The sequence below is a fragment of the Onychostoma macrolepis genome, chromosome 25, assembly GCF_012432095.1.
Source record: "Onychostoma macrolepis isolate SWU-2019 chromosome 25, ASM1243209v1, whole genome shotgun sequence".
In the NCBI taxonomy this organism is placed as follows: domain Eukaryota; kingdom Metazoa; phylum Chordata; class Actinopteri; order Cypriniformes; family Cyprinidae; genus Onychostoma; species Onychostoma macrolepis.
In genome coordinates this window covers 21,264,304-21,283,866 of record NC_081179.1, presented here as the reverse complement: position 1 = coordinate 21,283,866, position 19,563 = coordinate 21,264,304, and the positions used below count along the sequence as shown (strand labels likewise).

The 19,563-nt window shown below is 36.0% G+C and overlaps 1 protein-coding gene across 2 annotated transcripts in view; it reads right to left on the bottom strand.

The window, feature by feature from the left end:
• wwox (WW domain containing oxidoreductase) overlaps positions 1–19,563 on the bottom strand; it is a 228,993-nt gene that overhangs the window by 120,577 nt on the left and 88,853 nt on the right. Inside the window, exon 9 of one of the 2 annotated variants that reach the window (XM_058767519.1) lies at positions 17,983–18,030. The exons of the other annotated variant lie outside the window; for it this stretch is intronic. Coding sequence (XP_058623502.1) covers positions 17,998–18,030 — 33 coding nt within the window. The 3' untranslated portion in view covers positions 17,983–17,997. Of the gene's footprint in view, positions 1–17,982; positions 18,031–19,563 lie in introns of those variants that run through there. 2 annotated transcript variants of the gene reach the window in all.

The following is a 19,563-nucleotide window of genomic DNA, read 5'->3' as shown; positions in this document are numbered from 1 at the left end:
TTCATGTTCTTTCACTCTTTCAATAGTTTGTTCATTCTTTCATTTAATTGCTTTTCTTTCATTAGGTTGTTTTTTTTAACACTTTATTCTTTCATTCGTTGAACTTTTGTTTTGTTTCATTGTCAATTTCTTTGTCCTCGTTCACTTTCATTTTGTTTCCTTTTTTCAGTTTTTCATTACTTCTCAGTCATTAGTTTATTTTGTCTGTTTGTTTTTATTTGTTTGTTATATTGCTCTTTTTTCTTTTTGTTCACTTTCTGTTTGTTTTATTTTCCAGTCTTGTTCATGCAATTTAACTCATGTTTGTTTTTTCGTTTGCTTTGCTTGTTTGTTGGACTCTCTTTTTGTCTTTGTTCACTCTCATTTTTTTGTTTCTCAGTTTCTTTTGTTTTTGTTCTTTCACTTTTTTACCTCTTTGTTCACTTTCATTTTTGTGTTTTTTTTTGTACTTTTGATTAAATTCCAATCATTTGTTTGCTCTTTCGCCCGCTTTGTTTTGTTTGTTTGATCTTTCACTGTTTTGTTTTTCTTTTGGTTTATTTGTTTTGTTGAGTTTAATTTGTTTGTTCTTTTTGCTTTGTTTTGTTTGTTTATCACTCTTTTGTTTTGTTTACTTTCTTCAATATCCATTACATCAACTTCTGTCTTTTTCTTGCAATTTCCTGCTCTTTTGGCAGTAAAAGGTCTCAGTCTTTATGAAAGGCAGCAGGAGTCAATCTAAACTATCAATACCTGAGTAGAGGATTACGCTTTCTGCTTAGATGCCATACTGCACACAGCGGTGTGCTACTAAAGTAGGATTATCTGTGAAAGTAAAAAGAAAACAAAGACATTAAAAGAGACGTCTGGGGAAAATGAGACTATGCGCAACTGACCAAACATCACAGACACACACAGAATCTCACACACACTTTGTGTAATTGAACATCACATAAAGCACACTACCTAGCATGCAAATTACTTCAGTGTTAAATTAACACTTTCTCAAGCAAAAATATCCACGCTGGCTGGGATGTGGCCCAGTTCCTCCATCTTGTTCCTCCCTTACGGCTCCTTACAGACAAATAACCACTTTAACATGAAACCAAAATAAAGTTCTCAAACATTAAACGCAATGCAATCAAATATGGATATTCTATCTGCTGCCAGTTCTTACGTTTCTATCGTTCAGTCATCAGTACCTGTCTCAGCTGACAAAAAGCCGTCTTTAGTATCGGTTCCAGCTGAGGACAAATTTCAAGACGAACTTGAAATCAATTTGCCATCAAATTTTCATGCGTGCCCCGCTCCCTCTGTGGCATTTTAATTACCAAGACCCTGGACCATGGGTGCAGAGGATATTGACACTTAGCACTGTACAATAAACTTTATTGGCAAAGCCTGCCTGATAGCTGCACTAAACTAGAATAACAAGGAATATAGGTGAACGTCACAAGTGTGACTGCGTGAAACGTGTGCATGTGTGTGTGTATAGTAGGCACCTTCCATGAATACACAAAATGGTGTCCAATTATTTTTTTCTAAGCAAAAGAAGCACAAATCCCAGGGTGTTGCTGTTTTTCAGTTGTGAGAGCAATTATATATGTTAGATAAGCTGTTTCAAGAAGAGATCCTGAACTTCTCGGCTGTGTCCAACAGAAACAGATCATTGTTTCTCTTTTTTTTATAGATTTTGTCTATTTAATTTAGATCATTTCTGAAAGTTTGTCCCTAAAGGAGAAAAATAAATAAATAAGGAAAATATATATATAGAAAACAAATCTCAAAGATTTAGTTTAGTCTAAAAAATAAACTATTACCATGTTCTAAGGATTAAGCATTTCCATTCATTTACTGTCTGTTGAAAAATTTGACTTTTTTTTGTATTGTATTTATGAAATCAGTTGTAGTCACTATCCTAAGCAGAGGATGAGGAGGATGCAGTAGTGAAAACAGATAGACAAATAAAGGATGAAAAGACAGGGAAGACAAATAGATTTCCCATCATTGCTGATCTATTGGCCATAATGTGTCTATTTCAGCATACACTATATGACTACTGGCTGCCATTATCAAAACAGATGTACTGGAATTACTGTATCGGCACACACTTCATCCAATATGCATCCAATGAGTGTAAACACAGACCAGATCATTCATTTAAGGCTGAAATGTGTCAGAAGTATGACTAACCAGAATCACAAAAAATGACTGTTTTCAAACAGGTTTCCCGAAAAAGGGCTGTGTATATTCAATACTAACTAAAATATTAAAATTAAAATTGATTATGCACCAAAGCAAATAAATCAATAAATAACACCAAATAAGGGAAAGGGTGACAAATTCAGAGGATAAATATTATAAACAAAACAATAAAAATGTACAAAATCAACTCATTTCTCAGCCATTTTTGCATCATTTAAGCAGTTGGTATGGCAGTGAGTTTTAGTACGGTAGCAGAGTAACACTGGTGTAGCTCATCACAGTAACTATGGCCATCACTCTGAAGTACTGCACTCACTTTAGGGTTTAAAATCCCAGGCAAGATGAAATTACTTCTGAACATCTGAACCGCAAGCACAGGCCACTCAGGATCCTGTTATCATAGACGGCAAAATTACTGTCTTGAATTGACCAGTGTGCACACGTCTGCCTTAGGAAGAGCCCTTCATGAAGGCATTCAGCGGCTCGCTTCCATTCACAAGCAATAGAAAAGCGTCTCCTTCCCGCAGTGACCTTCAAGGGCACACAAACGCTGTTAGCAATTCACCCTTTGTCTCCACTTTCAACAGTATCCTATTATTTTTAGCTTTTTCCTTTAAATAAGTGTTTCTCAATTTGATATTTTGATGCAGTGAGATTCAGATTTTAATTCTAATGCCTCTTATGTCTTTCTCTGTATTTTTAATGGTTTATCAAGTCACAGGCGCAGGTGTCTCATTGCAGGGTCACAATAAAACTCTACAGATCTGAATCAATGAATGCGTCTCACTTGCGCTCTAAAGAGAGCTTCACGTCCAGTTTATCCACAACAGAAAGAATCACAAACTATAACTGAATGGTGGATTTAATGAGGAAGCATTTCAGCCACAGTAAATCTTCGGAGGACCATATGAAGGGAAAAACAAAAAAATATATAATATATAAAACTACATAAAAGTACAGAACATGAGATTTTAACCATTTATTTCAAGAAAAGGTTATTTTTTTTATATTTATTCATTATGTTATCTATTAATAGTAATAATGTTTTACTTAAAAATAAGCACTAAACAATTAAGAATATTTTCAACATATTTTAGCCATTTTCTGGTTCATATTTCTTTCTTTTTAGGCCAGTGTTGTGTGTTGACAGGGCTTCAGTTAACCCATCATGCCCCCTACTGTTCAAAACCGGCACTAAGTTCATGCATGTATTCTTATTTGAGTGTATTGATGCAATTATCAAACATATTCAAATATAAATAATACTCATGCTCCAAACAATCAATAAAAAGAGTAAAAAAAACAACAACTCACAGACACCGATTGCTCTCCAAATAAAAATGCATTTTTAAATAAGAAAGAAAGCCTAAAATGTACATTTTGGCATCAAAAGCCTCTAGAAAATTGTGATAATATAGCTTTTATAATAAAAGGCTGAGTGTTTGTGTGTATATTCTGCTTTGATGATTTCACTCTCTCCCTCTAGAGATGTTGGCATCCTTCCTGGCACGATTGCTCAGACACGCGCGGGTGTTTGGCACGACCCGGCCCCTGAATCACGGTCGGCCCGTGCCATCTGACCGCGGGCCGCCGCACAGACACATGGGCGCGGTGAGGGGGGCGGGGGTGCATCTGCTTGAACCCCAGGAGACGGAGGGGCCCGAACTCTCGCTGGAAATGACCCCTCGCGTGCCTTCACCTTGAGAAAGCACTGACCTCCCAGCAGCCCACAGCTATTACATTAGAGAGAGGGGCATCAGTCACCATCTAAACTCACACTCCGCCGCTCGCTATCCTTAAATAGCGGGAGGGAAATCGTGCAGAAAAATCACATGAAATGTGAGCGCAGCGCTGGATTCGGCATCAAAGAACATCTAGTGCTCATCTTTTCCGTTTAATTAAACAACTTTCCTAAAATCTCAAAAGTCAAACTATGATGGCTTTGATCTCTGCAGCCAGAGAGAAGATTTGCTTTTAAAAGTTCTGCTAATAGTTTAAATGGTTTATGGGAGAATTCAAAAGTCATTTCAAATTCAATTGATTCCAATCACACCACCGGTAAAAAGTTTGGAATAATTATGATTTTTTTTTTCCTTATGTTTTTGAAAGAAGTCTCTTCTGCTCATCAAGGCTGTAGTTATTAGATTCAAAATACAGTAAAAACAGTAATATTGTGAAACGTTATTACAATTTAAAATAACAATTTAATACTTTAATATATTTAAAACTTTTGTTCCAGTGATGCAAAGCTGAATTTTCAATGCCGCGTGTTCCTTCAGAAATCATTGTACTGTAATATGCTGATTTGCTGCTCACTAAAATATTTATGTTTATTATCAGTTTTGAAAGTTTTTGCTGTTTAATGTTATACAGTACTATTTTTAAGTTTGGGGAGAGAGAGAAAGAGAAAAAGAGAGAGAGAGACAGAGAGAGAGAGAGAGAGAGAGAGAGAGAGATGGAGGAGGTGAGAGAGAGAAAGAAAGAAAGAAAGAAAGAAAGAAAGAAAGAAAGAAAGAAAGAAAGAAAGAAAGAAAGAAAGAAAGAAAGAAAGAAAGAAAGAAAGAAAGAAAGAAAGAAAAAGAAAGAAAGAAAGAGCTTTTATTTAACAAGGTCACATTTAATTGATTAAAAGTGACAGTAATGATATTTATTATGCTACAAAATATTTCTATTTAAATAAAGGCTGATCATCAAGAATACAGAAATATATCAAAGTTTCCACAAAAATATTAAGGTGTTAATAATAAGAACCATTAATAATAATTGAGCACCAGTAACAATTAAAAACAACAACAAAAAATAAGCAGCAAATCAGCTTATTAATATGATTTCTGGATTCTAGGATCATGTGATACTGGAGACTGAAGTAATAGCTGCAAACAAAACAAAACACAAATAAATAAATCAATCAATACATACATAAACAAACAAACAGATTTTCTTTTTTTCACAAGAGAGAGCTTTTTAAATAATTAAATAAGCAGCTTAAACTTATTTTTTTATTGACTTTGGACTAGGTAATGTTCTTCTGTATTTGGGAATAAAGGATTCCTGAAAGTGCTCGCTCTCTCTCTCTGTGTTTCTCTGGAGAGGTCACTCACACGAATCTTCAAAAGAACATTTTGTTTGTTCAATACCAGAAACATCAATGACATTCCCTGATCATTAATTTCCGATCCAATCCGAGCGTAATGTATGGACATGGAGTGGCCTGTTCATGTCCAATAAAAGCTTTTCTTTACCACTTTATCTGATACATCCTCAAAGATCCACAACACAAAATATTAATGACCTCTGTCCCTGAAAGAGCCATTTCTCATGGAGACGGGGAGAACTGAAGACTGGCCACGTGCAGCAAAATCTGCGCACAGAGTCAAGTTCAGTTTACAGAAAGAACTGAAGTGAGAGACTGGGAAACAGACACATGGTGGCAGAGCCATATTAAACGGCTTTGGATACGAGACATTCACTCGTACAGAAGACTGTTCAAACTAAATCTCAGAAGCCATTCAGAACAAGGAACCACTGACCGACTGATGCAAATTGTAAACAAAAATGGCAAAAGTTCTCTAAAAATTGCAGGTGCAGATGCAAAAATGTATTTATTTATTTATTGTATTTATTTATTTGATTTATTGTGTTGTTGTGTTTTCTGGCATGCATGTGTAAAGACAAGACAAGACAAGACAAAAAATAAAAATAAAAATGAAAATAATTTCCTTTTGTTTTCTTTTTTGTTATCTTGATTTGTTTAATTTTCTTGTCTTATATTTTGTTGTTTTGTTTTCTTATTGTTCCTGTTTTTGTTTGGTTTTTTGTGTGTGTGTGTGTGTGTGTTGTGCTTTAGTTTAGTTTTGTTTTGTTTTTTCTTCTTTGTTTTTTGTTTTGTTTTTCTTCTTTGTTTTTTGTATTGTGTTGTGTGTTTGTTTCGATCGTTTTGAGTATAATCTAGTCTAGTGGTTTCATCTTTTTTTTTTTTTTGGTTCAAATAATTATTTTTAATTAACCAGCTGAAATTGATCGGTAATAATCACATGCACCTTTGTTTTATTATTCACATGCAAATTAGACAGAAATCCAGAAATCAGTAAACAACTCTACAATTATCTTCTCAATTAATAGTTCTCATTAAATAAATCATATGCAATAAAATGTAATGCAATATTTGTGAGTAATGTGCTGTAAAATTAGCTATATACAGTATACATGTATACATATGCACCACTAAATAAATACAAACTAATGATTATGAAATAGCTGATTAGTCAGTTATTGAGCAACTAGTTACACATTCCTAGTAAGAAATCATAATTAACTATAGAAAACAACATAACATTTAGGCCTATAGAAAAACAACATAAGTCTTTGGAACGTCCCCATTCGTATAGTGAGTAACTGTGTGTTTGTGTGTGTTTAACCCGTGTCTAACAGTAAGAGAACCGCACATGAATAGGTATGAATGCAGCTAATCATGTTTAAGTGTAAAGCACAATCAATGCATGAATACATTAAGCAGGTGTAGTGGAGCAGGTTGGGTGGCCGCTATAAGATGCATTGCACAGATGATTGGTCACAACGAGCCACGGAAACACGATCAATAGCAGATATAGTGTGTAAACCCAAGAGGAATGGCAAACACCAATGAGGCAGAGTGAATTTGTTCCACTTTCTCTGTATTGGCTGTGCCCTACACACATGCCACAATATGGAGATCTGTTTTTTTTTTTTTTTTTATTATTATTATTTATATATATTTTTTCTGGAAAAGACAGAAAGGTAGACTTTACAGGGGTCATTTCATGAAAAACATTTTATGATGTAATGTGCTCATTAACATATGAGCGCCCACATTTACACATCTAAACACCTAGATGATGAATGACAGTTTAAGCTGTTTACAAAGGTCATTTGCATATAGTATTCTGTTTTACTAGATTATAATTGTTTCATTTAATAATAATAGTAATAATAATAAGTCATCATCATAATTTAAATGTCACTGTAACAATGTGCCTTGGAAGATGATATTTTAATGGATTCATGAGGAAGCAAAAATATGTATCACAAAAGTTATTACCAGCCACATTTTTAATAAATTAAAAAGCCCCAAAAAAAGAGCATAGAGATGTTAGACAGAGCATACATGTTTCAAAATGGACAAAAAAGTAAAACAAACAAAAACAAATCAAATCAAATTAAAATGTAAAAAAAAAATGTACAAAAAAGAAGCCAAAATAAACATGCAGAAGTTAGATAAGCATAGAGTAGATATGTTGCAAAGCAGGCAGTAATTAACTAACTAACTAACTAACCAAATATGTTAGATATAGGATTTTCAAGTGGGCAAACAAAAACTTAAACAAACAAACAAAATCATTAGGATTATTTAAATTTCACTGTAACAATATGCCTTAGAAGAAGACAATTTAGTACATTCATGAAGGCAAAATGTGTATCACAAAAGTTTGGCTGATCACATCATTCACTTTTTATGGAAAAGTTAATTTCGATTTCTCTTTTTTAAATGTTTGAACAATGTTTAAAGTGACTTTTTTAAATAGTCCTATGTGAACCTCTAAATGATTTTTATATATATATATATATATATATATATATATATATATATATATATATATATATATATATATATATATATATATATATATATATATATATATTCTGACTGCCACTGATAAGCATGAAAGATACTCTTCACATTTAACATATCAGAAGGTTTAAGCTTGATTCTGTTCAGCAAAATGCACTCGGTATTTCCAGCTCACTCTTATGGTTGTTTATACAGGTCTTATTTGAGCACTCTGGAGGTCGAAGGTCAGCTCAATGATTCATGCACGAATGAGTGTGTCGACCAAACAGCATTAGATCACTTACAGTGACCTTTGTCCCCTCGCCATTACAATGAGAATTATGTAAAGTGATAATGCACATTAAAAGCATTCTGCTCTACAACGTGATTTGAAGCGAGCAGCTAGCTGAAAAACAGAGCTGTTACCTCTGTCTGATATTTGGACCCTTTAATATTTATTCAACCGAGCTTAAAGCTTTTAAAAACAGTATCAGTAAAAGCTGAGTTGATTTTTGATACCAATTGTTTGAAGAGAGTCTGTACAGTGTGTTTGTGTTTTGTCTGCATTACAATTCAGTGTTTTGACTAAAGGGGTTCAGTAGCCAAACGTGTGTATATAAATGTGTGTGTTTGTCAGAGTTATTGTAGTGCACTAAAACTAAGAGTGAAATGAAATACATTGAATTACATAAAAACAAACAAACAAAAAACTTAAAACTACATAAAAACAAAAACAATGGTTGAATAACCAACCAAAATAATAAATTGAATAAAATCAAAAACAAGCCAAAAAAAATGAACTGCATAGAAATACAGATACAGATGTTTACAGATTGGCGAAATAATTAAATTAATTAATAAATAAATAAATAAATTAATTAATAAACAAACATGCTGATTTGAGATGAACATACATCAGATGTGTTAAGGCAAACAAAACAAAAAAAACTAAATTAAAAACAAAAAACCTAAAGCAGAAACAAACACTAGATAGATAGATAAATAGATAGATAGACAGATACTAGACAGACAGACAGATAGACAGACAGACAGATAATATAGACAGACAGACAGATAATATAGACAGACAGATAATACAAACAGACAGACAGACAGATAGATAATATAGACAGATAGACAGACAGACAGACAGATAATATAGACAGACAGATAGACAGACAGACAGACAGATAATATAGACAGACAGACAGACAGATAATATAGACAGACAGATAGACAGACAGACAGACAGATAATATAGACAGACAGATAAACAGACAGACAGACAGATAATATAGACAGACAGACAGACAGATAATATAGACAGACAGATAGACAGACAGACAGATAATATAGACAGACAGATAGACAGACAGACAGATAATATAGACAGACAGATAGACAGACAGACAGACAGATAATATAGACAGACAGATAGACAGACAGACAGACAGATAATATAGACAGACAGATAAACAGACAGACAGATAATATAGACAGACAGACAGATAGATAATACAGACAGACAGATAGACAGACAGACAGATAATACAGACAGACAGACAGACAGATAGACAGACAGACAGATAATACAGACAGACAGACAGACAGATAGATAGATAGAAGGGCTGGGCGATATATCGCATGCGATTGTCATGTGCATCTTGTCAGAAAAGCTGGTTCTGTGATTAGCGGTAAATCTCCATCACCTGCTTTCAAATGGAGCGGCATTTAATACACAGAGCTGTAGTTCACTGACAAACTACGCAATATTGCGTTCATTATTGAAGGCGATTCATCTGCGATAATGAACGCGATATTGCGTAGCTTGTCAGTGATCTACAGCTCTGTGTATTAAATGCCGCTCCATTTGAAAGCAGGTGATGGAGATTTACCGCTAATCACAGAACTGGCTTTACTGACGAGATGCGCATGATCATTGCGTTCGATATATTTCCCAGCCCTAATAGACAGACAGACAGACAGAACTAAAAAAACAAACCAAACAAGACTCATTGGGTGTGCTAATGGTCTGCTAATACACAAAGTACAAGCTAGGGCTGGGTAAATTGATTATATTGATATCTCGATATTAATCGATTCTCATTTTTAAGGAACGATATCGATTCTTAAATCCCAAGAATCGATTATTCTAGCCTGTTTTCAGTTAATGGACGGAACATTGAAGGGCACTTCCCATCCAATATATCGCAATAAGCATTGTGCTTTGGTACTTTTAATATGAAACAAAGTCTAATTTTTCAAATTCTGTCCATTGTATTGCAGTATTCAAACAATAAATGCCGTTTTGGCGCTGTTTAATGTGGAGTGACAGATCATACGTGAACTAATCATCTCCTCCGCATTAATACCAGTTACAGCACAAAATAAACATGACTAAACATCTGAAGGTATTTTAAAAGAAAGAGTACAACTTCACAATCCGCATCCCGTCTCATGTAATCGCTCAATCAGTGTTTCAGCCGCGCAAAAGATGTCAATATAACGTCTTGTAAACAATGTCACATAACTTCACATTTACTTCAGTAAAAACATATTCGGTGACCATAAACTCATTAGTTAGATAGAAAAATAAACTGTAGAGAGGGGCATTTTGCTAAATATATGCACCATATAACATATTCATTATAAATTTTACTGTTCTTCAATGTTTAATTTATGTTTGAATAAATCCATCAAGTTTTTATGACAGCCACCATTATATTTATATTTCAAAAAATGAACCTTCAATATTATAGTAGTACCAACTGACTCTCATGTATATTTTACAGCATTAGTTGAGAGATTTTTTTTCCTTGAGAAAGTTTGGTATGTAATGTATCTGATAGATATATATATATATATATAGGAAGTGGCCCTTTCCTCAACCATGAATCTGCCTTCGTTCCCTTGGTCAAATACATTAGTGTATCTTAGTCTCAAAACTCGAATCAGTCCAACAAAAACACCCTCCAAGCTGAAATGCTCAGTTCTGATGGTCTCAGGGGTGCAGAGGTGTTTCCAAGCATGCAGACAGGAAGACCCAGTCATTACCGATGTGAGACGCATGGATCTGCAGATGTATGGAGCTGATACCTTTCCTGATCATCCCTAACCTCCTCCTCCTGCTGCTTCATAAGCCCGCTTTTCCTCCAGAGAGCTGCTTACACGTTTTGAAAATAATTAGCAGTGGGAGAGTTATTGAGTGAGTGGCTGTGTTTAAGTGAAACTGATGAAATGGAGGTGTGTGTGCAGACGGCGAGTGTGTGTATAAGTATGCTCCCAGGGGTCAAAGGTTAATCCCTATTGATTCAGCAGCAGTCTGCATACAGCACCGCTGGGAGACAGCCGCCTCTGTTGGCAATCAACTAGCACAAATACATGATAAATCTTACTGTCTGCGGCCACTGATCAGCGCAGGCAAAGCACAGCCGCTACAGACAGAGACTCCGGTAAACAGCTATCAGACCCGCAGAAGCAAAAGGCAACCCGTCAACTCCATCTGTTTCAGTCCAGGCTAAAGAACTGTCAGCATTAACTAGCATGTGTGAGAATGTGACATAAGGTGTGGGAGTGTTCATGTGTGGTCTCCATCCGAAATTAACACTTGCTGAGCGCCAAACGCAAACGAAATTGGCTTTGATGAGCGAACAAAACAGTGCCGGCCAGTTTGTTAGTGACTTAAGGAATTTAAAGTAGTAGTAATAACAACATTATGACACATTTTTGTTTGTTTGTTCGTGTTTTTGTTTTATTTCCTTGCTTCAGGTTTTGTTTTTTCACATCGTTTTTTGTTGTGTATTGTTGTGCCGTGTTTTGTGTTTTGTAATTTTATGACCTACATTTTTTTTTTTTTTTGTGTTTTGCTGTGTTTTTAGTTGCATTTTGTATTATGACCTATGCTTTCTTTTCTTTCATTTATTTGTATTTTTTTGTTTCATTTGGTTTTCTTTCTTTTATTTTTCCTGTTTTCATTTTAGTTTAGTTTTTTTGTTGTTGTTTGTTTTATATGTGTGTGTGTTCTTTTGTTGTTTACATTTTGTAATTATTTATTACCTGTGTTTTGTTTTGTTTCTCTGTTTTGTTTCTTGTTTTTGTTTATTTAAATAACTTTGTTTGTTTTGCTTTCTTTTTAGTTTAGCTTAGTTTTGTGTGTTTAGAGCTGGTTTGTTCTTTGTTGTATTTTGTAATTATATGTGACTTGTGTTTGTTTTGTTTCTCTGTGTGTGTGTGTGTGTGTGTGAGAGAGTGAGTGAGTGAGTGAGAGAGAGAGAGTGAGAGAGTGTCTGAGAGTCTAGTTCTGTTTTGTTTTATTGCTGTAAATCAATGCAAATCGCTAATTTTAATGCATTTTATTGCTCACCCAAGTCAAATATAACAAGCCTCATAAGGCTGTGTTCAAAAACCTAACTTTATATATGAGTTATAATGCTTGGCTTAGCAAACAAAAGCAGTTTTGTTGGTAATAAAAAGTGTTTAAATGTATTTCTTTAATTTTCACAATTTATCTGTCATTGGCAGATAACCGAAAGCACTGTTTCGAAAAGGAACATGCTATAAACACGTCATCATCTGACTGGCTCTGATCTGACCGATGGGTGATCAATGTCAATGTCAAAGAAACAGGAACATCAATCTTCTGTAATATCATCAGCCTTATTTTGTCGAATAATTTCTAATTAACAATTACTCTCCCTTGTTATGAGGTGAACACAATCATGGATATTTAATAACCAGTGTCGAATAAAGTGGAAGGGGTCGCCGAAGGTCACAGGTTCTCATTACGACTAAGCCCGTCTGGAAAGAGTTCAGATGATCATTACAAATGAAATTAAGTGGTTACTTATTCACACAGAGCCAAACAAATGAGAGTAACCCAACAACACACAAAAGCCAATTAGAAAAATATTAATAGCTGCTTTGATAAAGCCATCTATAGGCTATTAGATAGTCAATGTGAAAAATACACAACTGGATTTGAGATGAAACGGCTCAGAATTTCATTTCAGGCCCAACGGTGTCTCTTTGGGACGGTTGGAGAAACATAATGTAATAATGTTTGCCAAATCAATAATAATTCTTCGTTTTTCCCTCTTAATCTTTTCACCTCTCTACTTTTTTCCCCTCAATATCATTCTGTCTCCCCCTTTCTCTTCGTTTTATTTTCCGTTCTCCATTCACTACCCTCTTTCTCCGTTTTAACTCTCATTCGCTCTCTCCCATTCCCTCCCTCTCTAATCCGATCATGCAGGGAATAAGTGTATGCACCATGAACACATTTAATTTTCCCAGTTGGTTTTCAGCAGGCCTAGAGGTGTGCTTTAATAAGGATCAATGGCACTTTATCTAGGACAGGACCCACTTCACAGCATGCAAATTAAACACCAACACTTACAGAAGAAAGGGGGAAAAAAAGAAAAAGAAATGGATTTAATTAAAAAAATGTAGAACCACAGGCTCTGGGAATTCAATTAAAGGATTTATGCAAAGGTTGGCTAGCTTTTGGTGTTGCAGTTACTGTTTGTATAATGAGCTTTTCATATTAAAAATCAATAGGTAATCTAGGGTGGAAGATCAACTGCTTACGTACATTTTTGAAATCAATTTGAAAAATAGTCCATCAGCCACATGTCACAAAAAACAGGCCTCTATCAGGGTAGATATGGATCTGGAAACCTGATTTTAGGGGAAGCAGTTGGGAATTCTGGGGAAAGGGGTGTTTTGAGAGGTAGGCTTTGCAAAGATGCCAGGTTTGAGAACCAAATAGGATTGTGCCATATTTTTTTTCCAAAGAAACCAAACATTGTGATTGTCGAGGCCATAGCCTAATCATTGACACGTGTGCTCCAACACATTTTCCCAACACATTCATGCAAATTTAATCTCTTATGGAGCATAATTCATGTCATGACAGAATTACTAAATTTATGACTTTCCAACTTTCCATAAAAAGGTTGACCCTTATGAACATTTCGACTTTGCATAAAAAAGCAGAGTTGTCATTACATTGTAATTACAGACTGCATTATTAACATTACAATAAATCCAACATGACATGAACATTGCATTAATACAACTCCCCTTCTTTTCATATAATTTCCTGCAATCTCTTCATTATACTTTGAATAAAAATGGCAAGGCCAAAAACACTGTAACCACGTGACGCAGCCCATAGTGAACCTTCCCTGGCCAAAGCAAATAAGAGGCCCCTGAAGAATTAATCGAAGCGACAGAATGCTCTCAAACATCATCAATGCACGTCATTGGAAGTCATCGTCTCAATCCGCTAGCATTCATGTGCTAAATCTGATGGTCTTCAGATGAACACGGAATTAGCTCCGCGAACTCAGATGGATGGGCCGCAGTGTGACTTTGACTGGGGGTCAAACATGACATGACAGCTCCCGGGCTCGCCCGAACGCTGCCTGCCTGCCTGCCTCTGATTGGTCCTTTATCGATTCCGACACCTTCCTGGCCACATCGGCTGATCAAGCAATAAACTATTTGCTCGGTTTCCTACTGCACAACGAGTCGCTCACTCCAAAGAGCTGCAAGCGTATGTACGTGTGTGGATGCCTCTAGACCCACACTTTATTTTAATGAAATGGTGTGTCTTGGTAGACTATAATCCTGGTAATAGGATTGAGTTGAGACACACATGTCAATACAAGCAAATGGGATTGTGTGCTTTTAGGTCTCAGATTGTCTTCCAGGCTCATAATAGGTAATGCAGGGGGAGTTGAGAGAGATGGAGAGAGAATGGAGTAACATCAAGCCAACATATCGCTCAATTAGATTAAAGATTAAAGTCTATTTAAGGTCTGATGTTCAGTTCTAACCAGAGAGTTATGCAGGACGAGGCGTTGTGCTGTTTACATGCACAGTTCACACAGTCGGCTGCTCTGAACCCACTGTTCCCACGTTGGATCCAATTTACCTGCAGAAGGGCTGCAAAAGAGCATTCCTATGTGGTGTAATATCTGATGGGCCATTTGTTGGGGTTCATCTGGACCTGTGGACCTGGGTCCGCTTGAAAACTGGGGTCTGAGGTACAGTTCGTGTGGACCCCAGAACAGTTCAAAGCAATCTGGCAGAAGTTAAGCACTACTGATAGTTGATACACCTGATACACCTGTCAGCTGTTCTTTAGAAACAAGGAGACAAAATCATGAAAAGAGACCAGAAAGTCCCAAAGAGGTGGAATAAACACTTGTTTGGACAAAACAAAGCAAGGTGAAAATTGTCGGAAAACGGTCATTAGCTCATTATTAGAGACTCCAAAACCTGAAATGGGTTTATCAGACAAAGGAGATATGCAAAATATGCAGTGTTGGGGCGGCTCTAGGAACATGGTTGAGAACCACTGATCTAAAAGTATGTCCAAACCCTGTTTTTTGTAAACTTTTGGTAAGTTCATGTAAATGTACAATGTTGTTTTTTTTACCAGGTTTGAAAAACCCTGTTTCTGGAGGCACCGCAACACCACATATTTCTGAACTCTTCTTATCAACTCAGCTCAGTAGATACTCCAAGAACTGAATTAAATGTGTCTGGTTGCAAAAGAATAGAAAGTTGCCAGTAATTTTCCAGAAATGTTCTAGAATTTTTTGGAGACTTTCTGGAAATTTACCAGATTTTTTTTGCCCAACTTGCAACACTAAGGGAGACATAATAAATGTGTGGTTCTGGAGGCGACCAGGACAGGTTTTAAAAATTCTGATCTAGAACAATGTTTTTCTAAACCCCGTTCCTGGAGGCATCCCAACTCTACATATTTCCAAACTCTTCTTAATCAAACATACCTGGATCAACTCATCAGTTCAGTAGATACCCCAAAACCTGTATTAGATGTGTCCGATAAAGGAGACTAGGGTTTCAAAGCTATGGAAAATTACCAGGAATTTTCCAGAAACTTTTTAGAATTCTGAACATTTAGGAAATTTTCTGAAACTTTTGGTAAATTCCTGGAAATTTACTAGATTTTTATTTTTTTTTTCACCCCTTTGCAACCCACAAAGAGACATACAACATGTGTGGTTCTGGGTGGTCTCCAAGACAGGTCATAAAAATCTGATCTAGAGCAATGTTTCCAACCCTGTTCCTGGAAGCACCCCAACATCACGCATTTCCAAACTCTTGCTAATCAAACACACCAGGATCAACTCTTTAGCAGAGACTTTAGCTCTTTAGCTAAAGAGACTCCAAGATCTGAAATGGGTGGGTCAGATAAGCAAGACTGTACTGTTGGGGTGTCTCAAGTTACAGTGTTGGGAAACACTGATCATGAAAAAACCCTTAAAAAAAGAACAAGGATATTGTCAGATATATCCACAGGGTGAAAGTGGCTATAGTGGCCATTAGATTTGATATACTAGTGGATGGTTCCAGACCGATCGCTCCGGTAGAAGACAGCACAGAAGCCTGTAGCGGAAAAAATTCCGGCAGCCTGAGTGAACCGGTTCTCTTCTCAACCTGCAGGCCCTAATCACCAATTATGAGCCCATTAGGGCTGCTGGCAGCTCATTGTGTCCCGCCGCAGTGGAAGGGGCTCTGGGTGTAGACCTCTGCCCCACTTCGCTCCGCTCCACTGAGCGCCTGTCAGCCCCGGTTGCGCCGCTGCCGTGATAGGACCCATGTACAGGCAGATAACAACACCTGACCTTACAACCGGTTACCGGGGGACACTCGCCACGCCGACAAGGCTCATCGCAGCGCGACAGCGGTGGGATAAATCTGAGCCGCTCGGGGTGACGAGACTTCATTAAAGAAGAGCGAGAGAGAATGGGTAATGCCTCTGTAGTGTACTAATAGAAGCAGAGCCCTCGTTAGCCGAGCGTGAGGAAAGATCCATCAACAGCATCTCCTCCTTTCGCTCGGCTTACAAGGGGACCGAGAGCGAGAGAGATTTAGACTCCCATAAGGAAGCACAGGCAGCAGTCTCGCAGCAGGCTGGCTAAATTATCGCACAGGCGAGAGGCAAGACACTTGCCAATGCACAGAGGAACTTGTTAAAGTCCCCCTTTTAGAGCAAACCGTCGGCTAATGTACGACTATTGGGCCATGGTCAAAAGTTCAGCCCCTGCATATGTAAAAAGGTAGCAGAGCGCCTAAGGCAGAATTCCTGGGGAAAATAATTGCGCTAAACTGCTGAAAACGCGCCGGACTGGATCCCAATGAAGCGATTGTGAAGAGGGCGGGCATGATGGGGGGGAAGGTGGGGTGCTGATTGGGCGGCTGTGATTTTCCCAGCAGCTTCATGTCCCAAAGCATCAAGCAGCTATTAGATGCCACAATACCCAGCCGTCTAAGAAATGTCAAACCAAACATGCTAAAACAGCTGTTTGACTACACAAATGAAAAGGTTACAGAGGCTTCGGGGACGTACAGTACCGCACATAAAACCACATAGGAAGTATCAAAAATGACCTTTTTTTGTCATTGAGCAAAAATATCTAATGCACATAAAGCATTACAGATCTAATAAAAACAAAATTTCTTGGAAAAGTAACAACATTTGTTTATGGAAATGAGTCTTTGGAGAATTTTTGGATTTGGATTTCTGAGCAAGTAACGTCAATTGCTGTGTTTTGTTGTTTCTAAACCTATTTTGGTAAGTCATTGTATTAAATTCAACACATTCTACTACAGTACAGCATGGGTCAGTATCACTGTAGGGTGCCTGTTGGTGTCCAGAACATAACTCATTTGCCATGATAACTTAATATAAAAATGACTATGAAAGGGTGTGTTATATTAGGCTAAGTTTTTATATTCATAACAAAAGCATTACTTGGCTCTTTAGATACATTTTCTAGATTTTTCTTAGTTTTGTGTAAGAGGATGCGTGTTATTTTGCTTTGTCCCATGCACTGCTCATTAAATTTGATTGAGAGTAGAATACAGTCAAATCATAAAATAAAAAAAATTTGTTCTCTATTAATATTTTGTTAATTTTTTTGTTAAACTCAATTTGAGTGTAATGATCATTTGGTAATAAAAACAATATTTTTATTTAATAAAAAAGAAGAGTTTGTCCATGTCCCTTGAATGGTTGTCCACCCTGTCATATTGGGAAAGCCGCCCATTTAAGAAAAGGCCATCCCCTTTAGTGACATCAGGACAACAGATGTTTTTGTCTCTTCAGTGGCGGGAATTTCAACGGCTGAGGTGAATAAGTTGGTGACTTTTCAATTGAAAAATTTTCTTCGTTCTTCGTCTGAGTTTGCTTACTTGCTTTTCCCAAGCTTAACATGTCCACCCTGTCGGCATAAAATATGCCGGAAGTAATTAGAATACAGTATTTTCAATATTTCAGTATTTTAAATATACCAAATTCTCTTCAACAACCAACTAACCAATCAAAACTAACTATTTAGCTAGTCACAGTTTGTTGTAAGCTCAGAATGTCCACCCTGTTGGCCACTTAGACTTGATAGAGAGAGACGGTGGACTGAATGAAAATGAATGGGGAGGGGGCAGTATAGCAGTGTGATTGAGGATGTAATTATATTATTTATTATTATTATTATATAATTTTTTTAGAAGTTGAATAAATAATTTCATTTTCATATTTTGTTATGATTTGTGTATTCTGCATTATGTGTCCACACCGTCATGTGCTGGTCCACCCTGTCATCTTGATATTTTACAATAATATTTTAAATAATTCAATCATATCTATATAATCCAGTGTGTTCAATAGCTAGGTGTGGGGTCAATAACATGCGAACAAAAAACTGCATCCAAATATCACAGTTTTCTCCAAATAAGAAAAAAAAAAATACATGTGTGAATTATATGAGTTTCTTTAAAAACACATGGTTTACATAAAATCTTTTATGTATTAATAATTTGAAAGCAACCAAATAACCCTGTTTAGGAAAGGGACATCATACCTTTCAGAAAATACAATTTACAAATCTTAATTTTGCAATGAAAACGTACTTAACAGTAATATATATGTCCATGACAGGGAGGACATATCTTATGGTTTATGCTCCGAATAATAGCCCATAATTATCTAAAAAAAATGTGTGGGAGCTCAGCTAATATGTTTCTATAGTACTTGAGTGTCTACTATTTATGATAAAGCGAATGGGATTGAAAGGCACTCTATGGTGATATTGACCGTATACTATAGTTGCAAATGACTTTCTCATCAAAATGATTACAATGGCAGACAGTGTTGGGAAGGTTACTTTGGAAATGTAATAAGTTACAGTACTGTAACTATTTCAATTACTTTATTAAATGTAACCGATTACTTTTTGATTACTTTTCTAAATTTCTAGTGAATTTTTTCAACCGTGAATATTTTTACTGTTTTTCAACTGTTAATCATCAACACTGATTACCGTCAGACTTTCAAAATCCTTCATTATCTGAATTAAAATTATAATAATTTAATTTGAAAGCACAACCACCACAAAAATCAGACTTTAGCACCTCTTTTTACTTTGAGATCATTCTGAGGTTAAATACAGATTTAAAATCATAAGATAGTTTAATAGATTTAAAATTAAATCTTTCATAGTTATGAAAGAAAAAAACTCTGGCATCCAAAAAAAAAAAAAGCATATGCATGAACCCAAATAGGAAATGAAACGGTTATCAAATAAGCTTGTGTCCTATTCTGTGTCCTAAACTTCTGAATCATTGGTGTCTCGCATTTTAAAGAAGTCAGTGCAATTTGGGAAAGAAGTCAAACAAATCTATATGTGTGTGAAAATATTCAGATGTAACCTTTGTAATCTTTAACATTTTCTTAAGTAACTGTAATTTAATTACACATT